Source organism: Nylanderia fulva, unplaced genomic scaffold, assembly GCF_048542155.1.
Source record: "Nylanderia fulva isolate GAGA-0341 unplaced genomic scaffold, ASM4854215v1 Scaffold18, whole genome shotgun sequence".
Taxonomy (NCBI): Eukaryota; Metazoa; Arthropoda; class Insecta; order Hymenoptera; family Formicidae; genus Nylanderia; species Nylanderia fulva.
The window spans coordinates 4459525-4478333 of NW_028190055.1; the positions used below are offsets into that span (position 1 = coordinate 4459525).

Genomic DNA, 18809 nt, shown 5'->3' on the forward strand with positions numbered 1-18809 from the left:
AAATATCACAATAAAGGCTTATTCCAATAAATCTTGTCATTGTGTCGTCACATATCCGCGCATGCCCCGCTGGTGTCTATTTAAAAAACAGGAAACACGTGCATCATCGCCGCAATTGACATTGTATGACGTCACGTAACAGATGACATAAGTGAGCAAAGTTTTTGGCGCGAAACGTTTCATTCTTTTTTCTATTATCTCTAACTCTTTATATTTTTTTTTATTATCTCTCTAATTCTATTATCTCTAACTTTTTCTATTATCTATTAACATTCATTATCTATTAATATTTATTATAATTTAATTATCATTAAAAATTACATATATATTATTTTGACAGATTCGATAAAATAAGGAACAATTTTCCAAGGACTTGAATATTTTATTTGCAGAGACGATCCCGTTGCGGAAAGGTTGCGTAATTAATAGACACTTATTATGGCGTAGCGTGTACGGGCCGCCTACATTCATTTTCGTCTAGTCACTGTTTAATATCCGGTGAAATTAAATAAACCCAGACATATTGAATGAAACAGCAGTATATATTGAGCGCAGAGTCTGTTTTCCCGACGTGGAGAAATAAATAGACGAACGTGAGGATGATTAATAACGCTCAAAGAGAGACCAGATGTACCACGGAAACAATAAAACAAAAAATGTATACATAGAATATCTGGAAAGCGTTTTAAAACGATATTTTATTTTTTAAACAACTATTAATCTGAAAAAGCGAACATAATATTTTTTATACTTGATAACATTACTCAAAACATACACACATATATATTTTCAAAAATCGTTTTTTGTATACAAATTTAAAAAATATAATCGATATCTTCCTTATTTTATTTAAATTTAAAAAAATTTTTTTTAATAATTTAAAAAATGTACAAAAATTCTTTTTTTTTATGTCGATTGTTTACACATTTTTATATGCTGCAATTTTACATATTTCGGTTTACAAAAATCTTTATTAGATATATATATTTATACAAAATATATTTCTTAAGAAATTATAGGAGTTTAGCGAATCGAAATACAGAATACTTTTTCACGTTGTGCGTAAAATTTTTATTTACATAAATATATAAATTAATATAAAATAACAGTTATAATAATGACAAGTGCAAAAAAAGTATTGTAAAAAAGTTTATTTTTTATTTTAGATAATTTTATAGACGTATTGAATCTTAGCCATCATGTAAATGAGCACAATTATTTCAAGAACGCTATTTTTATTCTTTTTTTTAATATCTTTTATATCTTGATTTTATTAAATTAAGTTATATTTTTAATAAGAAAACATTATTTGTGTAAACAATATTCTTATACACGATATTACAAAACTATATTATTTTTTATAAAACAATCTAACAGTAAAAAATTTACATATCGATATCTTTTACCATCGTTTTTTTTATTGTTAATTAATTTATCAAAATTAATATTATTGATAATTATAAATAGTTAACGTTTCCATTGTTAATTTTATTTGAATAATATAAATTTTGTTATCAAATACCGTGGCAAAAATTATAGATAGCAAATATTGCATTTTACACGTTCATTGTTAAGAGACAATATACTTACAGGGTGTGTCGGAATAAAAGGTATTTAGAGCATGATAGGGTTGGGCTCTCTCTCCCACTTTCTTTCTCTCTCTTTCTCTCTGTTTGGCGCACCCAGGATAAATAAAATACAATCGTCATCATATGTTCGATTTACATACGCGATGACACGCATCGACGATTCTTAGCTCGTTCGATGGCTAAATGATCGTCGCGTTAATAACAATTATGGACTGAATTAATTAAACAGCGTTCGATTACAGCTCGAGAAATTATATTATCAAAGCAAATCTTAACATTACAAATTCAGATTTAATTTTTTTCACTTAAAATATCAGTTTAATTTTGCTTTAATTTGAACATATTATTAAATATAAAAAATATAATTAAACACATTGAATAAGATAAATTAGAATCATAATAAGAGAATTAATGGGGGAAAAAGAGTTTTAAGACATGTAAGATCAAACTTAAACCATCACATTTAAATATGAAATAAATATGAAAAAACAATTGCAATATAATTTGCATTTTTGCAACTGACGACCGTCCGTTGACAGGTGATCGAATCATTATTATCACGTGTCGATGATAAGAGATGCGGGCAACTGAACTTTGTTGAAAATCTTTTTAATTCAAAAAAATAACTAAAAGGTCTTAAATTTACATAAGAATATTTAACTGTGTTTTCTCAATTGTATTTTTCTGATGATGATTTTTCCGATACTGATTATTATGTATTATATAAAATATTTTTTAATCAGCGATCCATTAATTATTAATTGCAACACAAACTTCTTCTTCGATCGCATTTTAAATCAATTTTTTCTTAAATATCAAAACTTTGATATTTTTCGATATTATAATAATTTTCATTATAAATATGATTTATTATCATTTTTGTCATCTTATAAACGATGAAATGTTTGCAAATTGATTTTTCCAGGTTAATTTTATTTTACTAGAAGCAAAGGAAATGTCCCTGGATTGAAATTTTATATACGAAATTCGATTTTAATCAAACAAAATAGAATCAATAGACTAAAATAAAGCGAAACCACCGAACCATCACCGCAACATCAATTTTTTCTTTCGATTTTCTTTCTACATATATCAGAACTTATTCTGCTTTGCAAATAAATTTTGAAATTTCATTCAACAAAGTTTAACGAGTATATAGTGTCACGTTGTATCTCTAAAAAAGAAGAAAGAATAAGAGAGATTTTTACATAGATATTTGAAATATTTCTTATTATTAGTTTTTCTGCTGGCCCGATTTTACCTGATTGATTATTTAAAAAAAACTTTCATACATTTTCTCACATTAATATTAAAAACTCTCCTTTTTTTCTTCATATAATCTTGTAAATTTTCTAAAAAAAAAAATGTATTTTTAATTTTAAAACCTATATTTTCAGCTTCTTATAATTATATATCCAGTTCACATAATTACATTTCTTTACATATAATCAATTTGAAAGAAATATTTAGAATCGAGTCTAGATAATTTCTTTAAATATATCATATAATTTAATATACTTGTAATCTTTCTTATAAAAACATTTTATATAATTTTAAGTAATGATAAAAACATACAAAATATCTTCCCGTTAATAATTTTGCACACATAATATAATAATTTTACGTCTTCATCTAACGTGAAACGCACAAAGAAACCACGTCGCCAGGTAACGTGTCCTGTCTTAGGATTAAAACGAAATAAGGAGTCTCGTCAGGATCGATAGAATACGTGAGGGGAACCCATACCAAGCCTTCCTTATAAGAGAGCGTTTCACCACCATAAAGCGATCTATACACACCGCACGTCTCCGATCCCATCATGGGGCCAGGTGTCCACACCAGCATGCATATATACCTGTGTGCATTTTTCTGCTTCTGTTGATGGTCCCCCATCCAGGAGAGACCTACGTCTGCTATTCAGAGTTTTATTCTCCAGGTAGCCCGATAGCTGAATGAGAAAGATATACGCATGCGTGTGCGTGCATCGTAATTAGCAACCTCGACATTGACCGATGACAGTGCACGAGGTGGTCCACCTACAATTATCGCTTATTTTATTTTTAAAATATGCTCCTCACGCAACGTGGACAACGAAAAGTTTTTTCCTGCATTTTTATGCAAATTTCAAAATAATACTAATCACTGATATATATATATATTTTTATACATTATGTAAAATAACGCAGACCTACGTTAAACAATTTTTTAATTACTTTTTCACGGTTTCCGCGATAAATGGGTTAAAATATCCCAAAAATAGTGATTTTAGTCGGAATAATTTTGCAGTCACATTCGGATTCTGCGAGCAAAATTACGTAAGAAATAATTTAAGTTTCCCAAAACGCTAAATCATGCAGGCTTGTGTACCATAATTAATGTATTCGCGCATTTATTCTGTCATGTTTAGAGATTTAAAAAAATTTTAAATTGGAAAGATATTAAATCAACACATTAATTAATTTAACTTATTTAAATAAATAATTTTAAAAATAAATATTGTATATGAAATATTGATATTCTTAATAAAATAAAAAAAGACATTTTTTGTGTCGAACACTGCCATTAAATTCTCGTAAAGTCGACCTTGCAAAAGAACACCAGCCTTTTTTGTTTACATTATTTTGCACGTACAATTAGAGAAGCGCTATTTTGGTAGCACGTACGTCCTCTTTCTCTCTCTTTCTCTTTCCTTCCATGCAATCATCCTAATTTTTCATTATTATAGAGTTTAATAATTCTTATATGAAGATATATTAATCTCATAATTCGGTCCATTTGTCAATGTACATGGAGTAATTAATAAAAGAAGCCGGTTTCTAAAAGAAATTAAATAGCAGAAAATTACAGATTAATATAAACAAAGAAGATTTAAAATTTAGTTTTCAAAATAATTAAATTATATTGATAATATATAATATAAATAAAAATATAAATAGTATAAATAATTATAAATATTATATGTAATATTATATAATATTGTATATACACACTATTATATAAATATATTTTAATTTTCTCTTTTCTGTTTTTAATTTATTAATATTACTATTTTTTCATTTTAAATGTTCAAATTAGCATCTATATAATCTTATTAAATCAAGTAATATTTTTTGCATAAATATCTATATAAAAATAAATAAACAATTGATAATTAACAAAGTTTAAACAATATGATAAAAGCAAAACTTACGAAACATCGTATTTCAAAAATAAAAATACAGATAATCTCGAAGAAAAGTTTCTACTTTTAGAAATGCAATTATTACAAGAAATTTTTTTAAAAATTCGAAAAACTAAAGAATAGAAAATTTTATTTTATTTTTAGATATATTAATTTTCAATTTATATATTAAATTGAATTAAAATTAAAAAAATAAACATCTCTTTTTGAGATTTTTTTCTTGAAACATACTTTGGATCTTTTTTTACACGTTAATATATTCAGTGACGATTCGTTACTTTATATTTACGACACACGTGATGTTGGGCAGACACCGGCATTTCAGTGTTTATACAGCGTAGCAGAGGCGACACTCTGGAAGGTGGTGTGTTGCGGCTGTTCGAGGCTCCTTTCAGCCCTCCAGCTGCAGTCGAACGCGATCCGCAGCCTTTGACGGTCGTTCGTCCGTCAGCTGCGCTTTTCCGACGCCATTTGTCGTAAATTTTTGCCTTTTATTAATTCCATTCCGTCATTAATTCCTATTAATATTAATTTATTTATAAAGGCTGAAACAAAAGGCGCTTTCGGATTATAATCCAAACTGTTACAAATTAATGTAATAGCATAATCGGGTGAGGATATAGTGATTCGGGAAGGGAATTAATTCTATTTTCAGTATTTACCATTAAATAATTGTGTGATTTTAATTGTGCATATTACATTGCAAATTTTTCAAAGGAATGTTTCGAAGCAGTTATATTTGGATATATTTTGTTGCTGGAAGTCGTAGTGTGAGATGCTGGTAAGAATTGCGAAGTTATATTATTTTATCTGTTTTATTTATGTAGTTGTGAATAATAAAATATGTGTATATAAGTCGCGGCGACAAAAGAAATGATACTGATATCGTTTGATGTTGTTGTTTTGATGTATCGTATGGTGCGATAGGAATTCCAAACATGTGACTTCTGATGAAACGTATATCGTTTCCCGGTATGTAAACAAACTCTAAGAAATGATATGATAATGCATCTTTCATGTTGCGATTTAATAATAACTTAGCAATGATACCTACTAGTGAGATTCTTATGCATTTCTCTCATATAATATTATTGACAATATATACGACATTCGATTAATCTTTTTTGAATATTTTTTATTATAACATTTTATAACAATTTTATGTCTAAAATTTTTTTAAATTTTTGATTTAATTAAATTATCTGAATAAAAAAAGATTATCACTTACATTTTAATAAAATTTATTTAAAAACTATTTATTAATTAATAGTGTAATTTTTATATAACAGTACAATAACATTAACAAATATTATCAAAGAATAATATTAATTTTCAAACATATTTTTACTTTATTTTTAAATTTAATTTACTCTATAATATTTTTTTATTTTTAATTAAAAAATCTAGATTTTTATCATTTTTGACGTATGACATATGTATTTTATTAAGACAAATGCATTTTTCATTATTATATGAAATCGAGCGCAAGATGTCTTACAATTCTTTATTGTACAAATTATTACATTCACTTTTGAAATTATTACATACGTACATATATGATTATTACATAGGTATATATTCTCTAAAAAATGTATCATTTTGTCTTTACAGTTTTTTCCTTGAAAGAGTATTCTCAGTTACGCGGTGTAATTTTCTAAAGTGGAATAAAACGTATCCTGTTCTTCGTTAAGACGTCAAATCGCCCTTAATTATACGTGTGTTTCTCGTCGGTACTTCATTACACTTCGTTATGCACATCAAAATAAAAGCGGCTCACAAAAGACGATAGTATCGACAGGAAGAGACGTCGGATGTCACCTTTTTGTCCCAGAGGGCAAGACATCCACGTTTCGCGCTGGTCGCCCTTAATTGGCTTTAATTAATGACTGGCTGTCATCAGGCCTGTGACTCACGACGCGTGTAACTCGAGTAGAATTCTAGCGTTATCGCCTTTTTACGCCATGCTACACATTTGTTGAGATCCTCGCGAAAGATATTTTAATAATATTTGATAATCAAACGGTTTTCCGGGAAACAAAAAAGAGAAATATATATATACTATAATTTTCGTAGTTGATTATATCTAAATTTAATAATTATAATTGTTTAATTAATTAATTAACTCTATGTCAAGTTTTATCTTGTTTTATCGCATATAAACTATAAAATTCTTTTTCAATTAGAATGTACATGGAATTAAAAATCAATTTTATTTATAAGGAATTTTTATTTTATTTTATAAATGTCTCAAAAATTTGCTTTAATTATCTCTATTTTTTTACAATTATCGTACTTAGAACAGCTAAAATATTTAAACGTGTTTCACATTTTTTTATTTTGCTTTAAAATTCTTTAATTCTATGACAGTATATATGTGTGTGTGTATTAAAAATAATAATTACATATTAACAATTAAAGTTTTCTTAAGAAAAAATAGATTTTGGATTTTCAATATAATTTATTAAAGATTAAAGAAAAATTATAGAAGAGTTTCGAAAGATACTTAATTAAATAATAAACTAATAAAAAGTCATTAATTATATATCTCAATTCAACACTTAATTCATCAATTAAAAAATTTAAGCATAACATAAATATAACGTAATGTGATAAAATATAACATTTTTTTAATAAAAAAAAGAAAGAGAAACGATTAAAGAAATGTATATTTCTTAATAAACCTGAGGAAAGTAATTTTATTTGTGAGATGACGAATTCACAATAGAACAACGCGCCCACAGCTTTTGCGGTGACGAAATTGTTTGTTTGGACAATTAAATTCGAATTGGAATTGCGTTTTCATCTTCTCCGAAACCGCTCGAAATTATCTCTCTTAAACCGAAAAATATTTGTCTTGTGAAGTCCGATCTCACGAAAACGAAACAACCGAAAATCTCGCTGAATCCAAGAAGAAGAGGGAGGTTCTGCGGGTGCGTCGAATTAAATCGCGACCAGTGGGGGATGAATCATCTTCCCTTTTTCTTCCCCTTTGTCACCCTCAGGACGCGGCGATCGATATCAAAGGTTTTCCTCGTGTCAGTACCTTTTTCCGCGCGAACTCTTAAATATTAAAGCGATATCGATCCTACGTAAAGCAGAAACAAATGTAACGATTAATTATAGGGGTTAACGCAAAACGAGCATGATTAAATCATTTTTTGCACGATACGATGCCTCGTTGATTATTAAAAAGGAATTTTAGTTGCCAAAAAGTAAAGAAATTCTCTTATTTTTTACGAATTTATGTATGGCATAATTAACATAAAAATGAAATTATCCATAAGATATTTTTAAAATTTTTTAAAGTGAAGAATTAAAAATAGAATGTTTTAAAAATTTATTTTTTTTTTTACTTTAATAATTTATGATTTAATGTGTTTTATATTCAAGTAAAAATTATTTAAAAGTTTATTTAAATATATGTATAGAGTAATATATGTATAGAGTTTCATAAATTAAAGGAAAAAATTAAGGAATCAGTGCAGTACTTCGCGAGCGCTAATAAATATATTAATTAATTATAACATGGAACAAAAGTATATTTGTTAGATAAATAATTTACTTTACACATACTATTGCCAAATTTTTATTATTATTACTGTTTTTCCTTTTGATCTAATTAAAGTCATTACATGATGGCATATAAAATTAATTACGATAATATTAGTATTATATAAAAGAATGAATTTTAAACTTAAATATACTTAAATAAATATGTTTTTACAGAACCAGGCAATTAAATATATTAAAAATAAAAATAAAATTTAATATTTATTTCAAAATATGTGTTTTTTCTATTTATATTTTAAGATTAGTGCTACTCTCTCAATGATTAGATATGAAAATTAAATATAGCCGGAATATGTTGTCTATGTTCAGATAACATAATTAATTGGTTTGCAAATGAAGGCACGAATTTGTAATAATAATTAAAAGAATTGATAAAATTAATAAACTATCTGTAATATTAAAACGATAAAATTTAAGTTTTGAGTAAAAATTTTTAAATAAAATTTAAGACAACACAAAAAAACTCTATAGTACTTAATAAAAGTGTCTTATCTGAAATTAAAATAAAATTTAAAAGTTATATTTTATTACTAAGTGGGTAATTAAATTTAAATAAATTTAAAATATTTTTTGTGAATTTAAATATTATTTTATAAAAAATTGAATTATTTTTTAAATAATTAAAATCTTTAAAGTATAATCTTTATTACATGAACAACATCGCGTCTTTTATATTACGATATCTTTTGTACACTTCCGGTTGCGACAATCTCCTTATTGTGTTGCCCAGTAGAAATTCCGGATGGTCAAAGAAACGAGTGTTGAATTTAAAGTTGTAATGTAATCTTTTGCTTTTTGTTTTATTTAAGATTGTTATATGTATAAATATTTAATGTTATTATCGATAGGGACATGTATATTTAATTAGTCATTTATCTAATTACCAAATAATTCAAATTGTATTATTACAATTTTGCTAAGAAACATTAAATTCATGTTGAACCGACTGGAAGAATTATATCGTGATTATAAAATTTGTTAGATAAATAATTTTTTCTTTATATGTATAATACATATCTTATTCATTATTCTCATTTCAACAGAAATTATTTCTGCGAAGAAAAATGAAGACGGCGGTCATCCATCATCATTAAAAAGAACACGATTATTTTTGGAAGATGAAAAATAAGGCGATGCTAGCATGATCGATATTGGCGCGATTAGTATCCTGACGATCTTCCTGATTCTTGGCAATCTCGAGGCAGTCGTAGTTATAAACCATCATCCTGATGATGAGTACGTCCTTGAACATGAAATCCTTCGCGAGGAAGCGCTTGCTGAAGCGAAGAATCTGACGATATATTCCGGTAAGAATTCTTTTTTTCAATAACAAAAAGCATAAATTTGAAGTAATAAACAGTATACTATATAAATACTGTAAAACAAAATTTAGATTTAGGAATCTGTAATAATGAATCCACATATAAAAACATATGTAGATGAAGAATTCCTTGATAGTAAAAATTTTTCTTTTTATATGTGATATTATTCTATTTGTATAAGAATAGAGAGGGAAAAGTAAAAAAGCAAAGTAAAAAAAAAAATAGTAAAAAGTTTAGAAGAAAAAAAAACAAAATAATCGATCAATAATGATGAGTTTCTTATAAATATAAAAATTATAATTTACAAAGTGCATATATATTTCTTCAACATATACATATGAGTTTTTAAATATTTTAGCAAACCATACATCTCACACACACACATCATTTTTCTACCAATTTCTGTAAAAAAATTTTTTTTTAATTAAACTTAATCAAATATTCTGTTTCAAAATTTTTTTCATTTTTTTACATTAAATATCTTGATAATTAATACTCTTAGATAATAATTTTTATAATAGTTTTAAACAATATTTTAAATACTTATAATTATAGTAGAATTAATTTATACATGATGACATAACCATATTTTAAATAATAATTATATAGTCTAATTAATTTATTATCTAAATGAGAATTAAATGAGATTAAAATTTCTATATTATATATCTATTTGTATTCCTCAAACTTAGTTTGCAAAAAGCTATTTATTTTTTAAATGCTTGTAACATAAAATTATTTGGATTGAGAAAAGGGTCAAGAATAAAAAAAACTATTTCTAAAGTGAATATTTTGATCAACATTTTTGATTGAGACTTTTTTCCCATTTAGCCCAGTTACTAAAAGCATTGCATTAACGTTTTTGTTTGACTTCCATGATCTATAAAGCTTCCTTAGACGCGATATACAGAAATGTATTTTTCTTCCCGCCAAGAATAGCCGCTTTGATCCATCTAACTACGTGATTGACGTTTCGAAATTACTGTTCTGTCAATCTCATACACTTCATATGAACAAAAAGGATATAAATAATTTTTGCCGATAAAAATATGCTAATTTTTCAGACTTATCTCTGAAACATTACTCGCTAATTTATTACTATATAAGTTTTGTTAATATTATTAATATTATTAAATTATATTAATATTATATTATTAAATTATTATTATTATTATTATTATTATTATTATTATTAAAATATTAATATTATAAATTTACAATAATATAATTTTATATTTCTGCTTGTGTATTACGTTTTTACGTGTATAAAACACTAAAAGATTTATAATGTAGCAATTAAATTAGATTAAGTAATAATTAAGTAATATGTGCAATTTAATTTTCTAAAGTAAATTTTCTAATTTATCAAAAAATTAATTTTGTAACAAATTGCTACAATTTAACGCAGCTTCAATCGTTATATAAAGATAATTGCACTCATGGTCAGTATTTAAACGCTGACTGAAAAAATGACAAAAGTGCTAAGTGTGTCATGTTCTTTTATTAGTGCATAATTCGATTTTCCGGTTTCGATGGACTAGATCGCGCTCTTTTTAAATTATTCATCTTGTCTATAACATAATAGATACATCTGATGTAACTTATATCGTAACAGAAGCCGTCTACGTGACTCTCATTACAATAAAATTTAAATGCTGAAGGAAGTCGATGGTTACCATTTAACTTGCGTCAAATATAAAATCTATTATGAGTAATTTTGTAAGCAATTCCGATTCTAATGTCTGCGATTTAATTAATCAGCTGACAAATCAAATCTTGTAAGAAACGCGATACATCTGTGCACGTTTTTGCTTATTAAATGTGAGAAGTTAGAATTAATTAATAGGATTTCAATTACATTTAATTATTCATCAAACTAAGCTAAGAAAGTCGATAATTATCGCTTAATAATAGCGTCAACGTGAATTGAAAATTGTCACTCGACATTGTACGGGACACAGAGTTTTCGTTCTTCTAACTTAATTAATGACATCTCTTTATCAAATAATAGCATAAATGCACGATCTGCTGATCGCGATACGAGGCTTCAATCTCTTTCTCTCTCTCTCTCTCTCTCTCTCTCTCTCTCTCTCTCTCTCACGATCTCACGATCTCAAAAGTTACACAATGTATTCGCGATCGATGCCGATACGACACCAGGATTGCTATCGTAGGTAATTTGCTTCGCTTATGTCCGCGACACAATTTCAGAAAAAAATATTACGTAAGAAGCCTCGAGAGCGAAAGAGACAAGGCAATTATTGTGAATTGCAGATGAGAATCCGACACGATTATCGTGTGTATTTTAATCGCAGCAGTCTGCATCGAGGTTAATGAAATATAATTTTTAATTAATAAGCAGTGGAGGAAATATGATGTATCATCTTCTCTTCTCTTATCCTACCTATATATAGATAGTATAACAATACGCATAACAATCTTTTCTCTGTTTATTAATTTTTCTTTTATCATTTTTTTAGTTCATAAATGTCGTTTTGTTAAAAAATTTTTAATTTATATTATTTATGTAATCGCAGGACCTATTCCGGGATGTAAGCCTTGCACCAACTCCGAGATGACTTACTGCAAGGATGGAAGTATCATCAACGATCATTGTTGCTGCGATGGCAATTACAACAGTAGGTATTCTAGTATAGGTATATATTTTATAAAAATATTAATATATGTATATATAATATATATTATTTATTATATAATTAATTATTATATAATTTATTATATAATTTAATTATATAAATTATATATATATATATATACATATTATATATATATATATTATATATAAAATATATTTATTTAAAATATATTATTATTTTTTAAATATATTTATTTATTTTATAATATATATATTTTTTTTTTAAATTGCTGTAATAGAGAAAAATAAAGCCTTAACAAAATCGCGCTCATAATTCACGAGAAGAAACCATCGAAGCGGAACTCGATCTCGGACGATCTCTCGAAATCGGCTTTTCTCACGGACGACGGAAGTCGTGTTTTCCGCTCCCGTCCTTCAGTTTTATTTTTTTTACGCGGCAATGGAAGTCGGAATGGAATGAAAAACAACGTGAGTTTGGTCCTCGAACACGTCGGCGAATTCGTGCGTGAACAATCGCGCTGCAGTTGTGCAACAGAGATTTAGAGCAACGCGGCAATGATAGACAATAGCGCGCACAATAGCAAATCGCGTAATAGCAATTTTATTTTTAGTATTTGATGTATTCGCTATACGTGCCGTTACGGTCCGAACTCGTGTGTTCGAACTCTCTGAATAATCGTGGAAAATCGACAGAACGCTTATATTTCCGCGTTAGATTTCATTGCCCCTATAATTTTTTCTCGTGAAGACGTGTCTGTGGAAAAGTTGGAAATTACCTGGCTTAAGTATTTCGCAAAATTTATGCAACGACACGAAATACACTTCATTGTTGTAAAAATGATGTGCCTTTCTGGGTTCTACAAAAAAACCTCTTTTCTATATAAAAAAAGTTAAAATTACGAAAGACGCATAAGTACATATATATGATACCGATTTTTAAAATTATTTTTATAATGATTCGCAATACTTTATTTTGCAAGGTCGTAATATTTTCAAAAATTATAACCAAAGTAGAATATTAAATATAAAAATTAAAAGATTATTATTTAAATATTGATATAAATATTTATATTAATTATCGATTCTCAAATTAATTTTTTAAATGATTTAAATTGTTAATAATAATCATAAAATATTTTAATTATCGATTTGAAAATAAATAAGATTATAAAATAAATAAAATTATAAAATAAATATATAAATAATATTTGGAAAAGACATAAATATTGCTAAATTGCCGTTGCGATTTTTTGATCGCATTTCGTAATTCTTTATATGAGAAGAAAACTAATGATATTTATTCTTTCCATTGAACGGAAGTTTAGTCGCCTGTTTAAGAAGTCATCGCTCGTTGCAATGAGTTATCCTTATCTCGACACGCGCGTTAATGCGTTAATAGCAAAATCTAGTGGGTGATGCACTCAGCGAATCGTTTGATAGTAAAATTATCGTTTATTGACCCCTGGCACCTTTGCTCGAATTTCTAATTATATTTATAGTACGCTACTCGGTATTCGATATCCATGCAATTGTGTATTGATGCAAGTCATTTTTTCAATGCGATATTAATTTCTAATATTTGATACACGTTCTTAGAAAAAAATAAATATTAAAGAATTAAAAAATATATATAAAAATGGTCTTAAATATTTCTATAATTAACATATCATACATTATATATGTTGTATATGTTATGTTATTTTTCAATTGTAAATAATCATAAACTGTTTTAATGATAGATTTAAAAATAAATAAAATTGTAAAATAAATATAAATAAATAACTATTTATTTTTCAAAAATAAAAAATTATAAAAAAAATACAAAAGCACCGTCCTATAGGATTAAAGGTATCTTGAAGAAATGCTGATAAATTATTTACATTTTCGTTCGCCTTTTATTCAAGAAACGTTGAATCAACTGTCATTGCATGTAGACTCTCGATGGTGCATAAAGTTGCATTGCCACACGTTTACGCACGATTACGCACATGGAATATCTAATTTCCGAATCACCTTTCGATCAGTCGTGAATCAGTCGCTCGTTCGTTCTGCACTCTTTTTCTAATCATTCGTAACGATTTTAAGAATCGGTTACATTTCAAAATTGATTTCTAACTCAACCAAAATAAAATATAATGTCGATCGTACTGAAACATTTACCTATGTTTTTTCTTTGTGTTTCTTGCATAATTATTAAGCTTTTAAATAAATTAATTTTTTAATTAGTTTTTAAATTAAAATATAATTTACTACATATAGCTAGGTAAATTCGTAAATTTGTCAAGATACGTATAAAATTATTTTTTTTTGCTTTATTATTTAATGCTTTATTTATTTATAAAATTATATTTTTTTATCTTTCTTCCATTGCAATTTTACAAATCAAGTGATATTAATCAATTATTTGTAAAACTTGGTACAAGTTCTTAAAAAAAAAAAAAACTTAATTTGCTTGTGTGCATATTTTGAAAAGTCGAGAATATATTTAAACTATTTTCTTCTTATTATCTTTTCCGGAACTGATAGTGCGCCGGAAACCTTCGGTATCTCACGAATTAATTCTTATTCCACATCGTATAAAACCGGTTAATTATCACGATGCTTATAATTTAGTGCTTTCCATGTATAAGTAAATATGCAAGAGTGTCGAGATGCGTGTAGCATTATTTTTCATGTTTAAAAAATTTTTTTACCTTTCTCCGCGTTGTAATTCTACAATTCAAGATATATCAATTAATTATTTATAACAATTTTTATAATAAATTAATTAAATAAATTTAGAAATTTACTAATTTACAAAGTAAAGAGAAAATAGGTATAAATATCTCATGACGATTGATTTTACTATATTTTATTTTAAAAATAAATATTTAAATTTCAACAAACTAAGAAAAAGTAAAATATTTAAAAAAATTACCGAATGTAATCCTTCCGTTCACATATTTATTTTGTTTTTCTATTGTGTTATAGGAGTGTTTCCTTTCGTCGAGCACACTTGTCGCGTGGGACCAGAAGAATGCAAAGTGCAGGCTGAGGACTGCGCAGAATATACGAGACTGCGAGAATGTTGTTGCCATTTGTACTTGGCCTCCGTCTGTAAGTAGCGGCATTTACCTAGATATAAAACAATATATATATGTAAATAAATTTTTAAATTATTAAATATACATACATATATGTATATCACATATTTATATAAATTTTTAAATATTATAATTTATATATACTATATATATATATATATTTATGTAAATTTTTAAATGCATACATACCATATATGTATATATACTCCAAAAAAATCACAAAATTTCAAATGACGATAACTTTGTAAATAATAAAGATAGAACTGTTTTTAAAAAACGAAAATAAAGCTTGAAATTTATATTTTAAGAATCTATTTATTTCGATGTGGTAAGATAAATTTATTAAAAATCGCGGATAACAAAACAAAAATATGCAAAATTGAAAAATATGATTCGAGTTTGCCAAAACACATGACGTGAATTAAATATCGCAACTTAATGAGATGAAAAGTAAATGATAGTACAGAGTCTCCCCTTTAAAATGCTTTTTTATTCACTTCGATACGTTAATTTTTCGCAGTGTTATTCGTATTTAAAGTAAAAAGCTGCCTTTTTGTTCAAATGCGAATAACTCTGCGAAAAATTAACGTATCGAGATTAATAAAAAGGCATTTTAAAGGAGAGACTCTGTACTATCACATGCTCTTTATCTCATTGAGTTGCGATATTTAACTCACGCCATGTGTCTTGGCAAACTCGGACCATATTTTTCAATTTTGTATATTCTCGTCTTGTCATCCGCCATTTTTAATAAATTTATCTCACCACATCGAAATGAATAGATTATTAAAGTACAGATTCCAAGCTTTATTTTCATTTTTTAAAAACCTTTTTATCTTTATTATTTACAAAGTTATCGTCATTTGAAATTTGATAATTTTTTCTAAATTTTAAGTGTCCCGCTTTCTTTGGAGTGAATGTATAATAAAAATTATAAAACGCAAAGAATATTTTATTTCTTTTGTTACAGATAGCAAACAATTATTCAATTACGAATTTATATCGTTATACAGGGTGTCCCATAGGAAATTGCTGAAACTAATCAGCTGTCATTTTTTAATGCATGCAGATATTGAGAAAACAAAAAATTGTATTGGACAGAGGAAAATCTGGAGTTTGTAATGGATATAAATGAAATATTTGTATAATAGTTTATTTTATTGATAAAAAGTAATGAAAAAGTGCTAATAATTACATAAAATCACATAAACTAATGATAAATATTTTCAACAGTGCTAGATTTAATAGGATCATCAATAACATTAAAAATAACATGTTACAAAAAGTTTTTACAAGTTTTCGTAAAAGAACAGAATTTTATACCAATTCAAATGGTGCGCATTTCGAAAATATTTATCATTGTAGTTTATATATGTGATTATTAGCACTTTTTTATTACTTTTTTTCAATAAAATAAACTGATATACAAACATTTTAATTATTATTCATTAAAAACTGCAGACTCCTCTGTCCAACACAATTTTTGTTTTCTCAATAACTGCATGCATTAAAAAATGACAGTTGATTGGTTTCAGCAATTTCCTATGGGAGACCCTATGTATATATAGGCATACAGGTTTATACGATTATTAAAATTATAATTATTATATAATTTTATAATGATGTAGTTATATATCCTTAAAATTTGAAATATACATATATGAACCAAACAGTCTTGACAGATGTAATGCAAGTTTTAATAAATCGCACCTTTATATTTTATGAATATTAGAAAAAAAACTTAATTTTTTCGGTATGTTTGTATTATTTATTGCTTATTGTTATTATGTAATATAATTGTTAATTAATTATTAATTTTTTTTGCAGGGAAATATCGGGCGACTGGCGCAGGATCGCACCTCAACACGAATCTCACAAAGTTCCTGATAATTTTGACAATACTCAGGTTGCATCTGTTGCTGACTTAAAGTACACCCTCGCAATATCAGAAAACATATTGTGTACTATTATTTTATATATATATATATATATATATATATATCTTTGTTTAGAACATGATTGTATCAATCATTGTTTGGAACATGATTATATTAAACGGACGCCGATAAATTGAAATTTGATAGAATGTATAATGTGCAACGAGTGATGTTAAGAATGTTTTTAATAGTTTTCTTCATTTCAGCATTTTGTATCCTAAAATGTAAATATATTGTATGATATTATATATGTGACATGATCAATTTTACTTCCTAAGATTTTTTTCCTATTATACATACCATTAAAAATATATTTCTTCTAAAATACAAATAATATATGGCATTTTATAATCATAATAAATATTGTAAGTAATAAATTAAATTAAATTTAAATTAAGTACTATATTAAACAATGTAATCAGTTTAATAACAAGTTTTGAAAGAAATGCATACAATTTTGTAATATATATATGTATAGATTAATTTCTTTTATTATTAGTTATAATTATTTTATAATATATAGTTAAAATTATTTTTATTATTAGTTTTACATATACTTTAAAAGTTTAGTTTTACTTTTAAATATATTAAATTTTTATTATACAAATAAAATATAAATAATATATAATATTAATTATATTTATAATATATAATATATAACATAATATTTAATTAAATATATATATATATATATATATATATATTTAATTAACAAAATAGTGATTTAGTTTAAAGGTTTAGTCAAGTTAACAATCTTTTTCAATGTAAAAATCTCACATCTGCCATCTGCTATTTCTGTCGTATTAATAAATATTTAAATTCTCTAATACAATACAAACGAATATAATGCAAAAAATGATGCAGCATATAAAATTAAAATTAAATAAACATAAAATTAAAAGCGAATAAAATTTTTAAAAATGATACAACATTAAATTAAACACGTTTCGAGTGATAATATTTCAATCAAATTGTATCACGTACTTTTAAATTATTTTAAATTATTTACGTTTCAAGAGGATGTTAAAATTTCAAGTAAAATTAACAATATAGAAAACTTGTGGAGTGTAAATAATTTTTATTTAATTGTTATCTATTCTTCCGCAAAAATTTTTTAAAACTATTCTATATAAATTAATATATATTAGTATTTAATCAGTCAAATACATGTTTTGTTAGATTGAATATATTATATTTCGATTTAAATATTTTTATATTAACAAAATATTTGGTTGAACGGTTTAGGCAAGTCAATAATTTTTTTCAGTGTATAAATTGAAGGATTTAATATTCATTTTAATTTTTGATGACAGAAACAGCATAAATATATAATAACATCGACTATTTTGGCATCGAGCACCAGTCGTTCTCGATACTTCGCTAAACACCCCTTTGTATCCCCAAAACGAATCAATCGCAAATCTTTCGATGATCCTGCCATCATCGCAGGATTTAGTGCGCGTGCGTCGTTTGTAATAAAATTAAGCTACTGCGCGACGCGAAACTCGAT

At 26.0% G+C, this 18809-nt stretch overlaps 1 protein-coding gene across 2 annotated transcripts; it reads left to right on the forward strand.

Moving 5' to 3' along the window:
• The first annotated feature begins 5156 nt into the window (after positions 1–5156).
• On the forward strand, positions 5157–17547 carry LOC114935664 (uncharacterized). Of its 2 annotated transcripts, none has more exons than XM_029308549.2 (6): positions 5157–5551; positions 5698–5742; positions 9384–9647; positions 12200–12301; positions 15250–15375; positions 17190–17547. In XM_029308549.2, exons 3-6 carry the CDS (start codon positions 9482–9484, stop codon positions 17288–17290), a joined length of 495 nt encoding a protein of 164 aa, XP_029164382.1. In that variant the 5' UTR covers positions 5157–5551; positions 5698–5742; positions 9384–9481; the 3' UTR covers positions 17291–17547. The 2 variants fall into 2 exon arrangements, with proteins under 2 accessions (XP_029164382.1, XP_029164381.1); XM_029308548.2 differs by lacking the exon at positions 5698–5742 and having other exon boundaries at positions 5157–5381; positions 5488–5551.
• The last annotated feature ends 1262 nt before the right edge of the window (positions 17548–18809 follow it).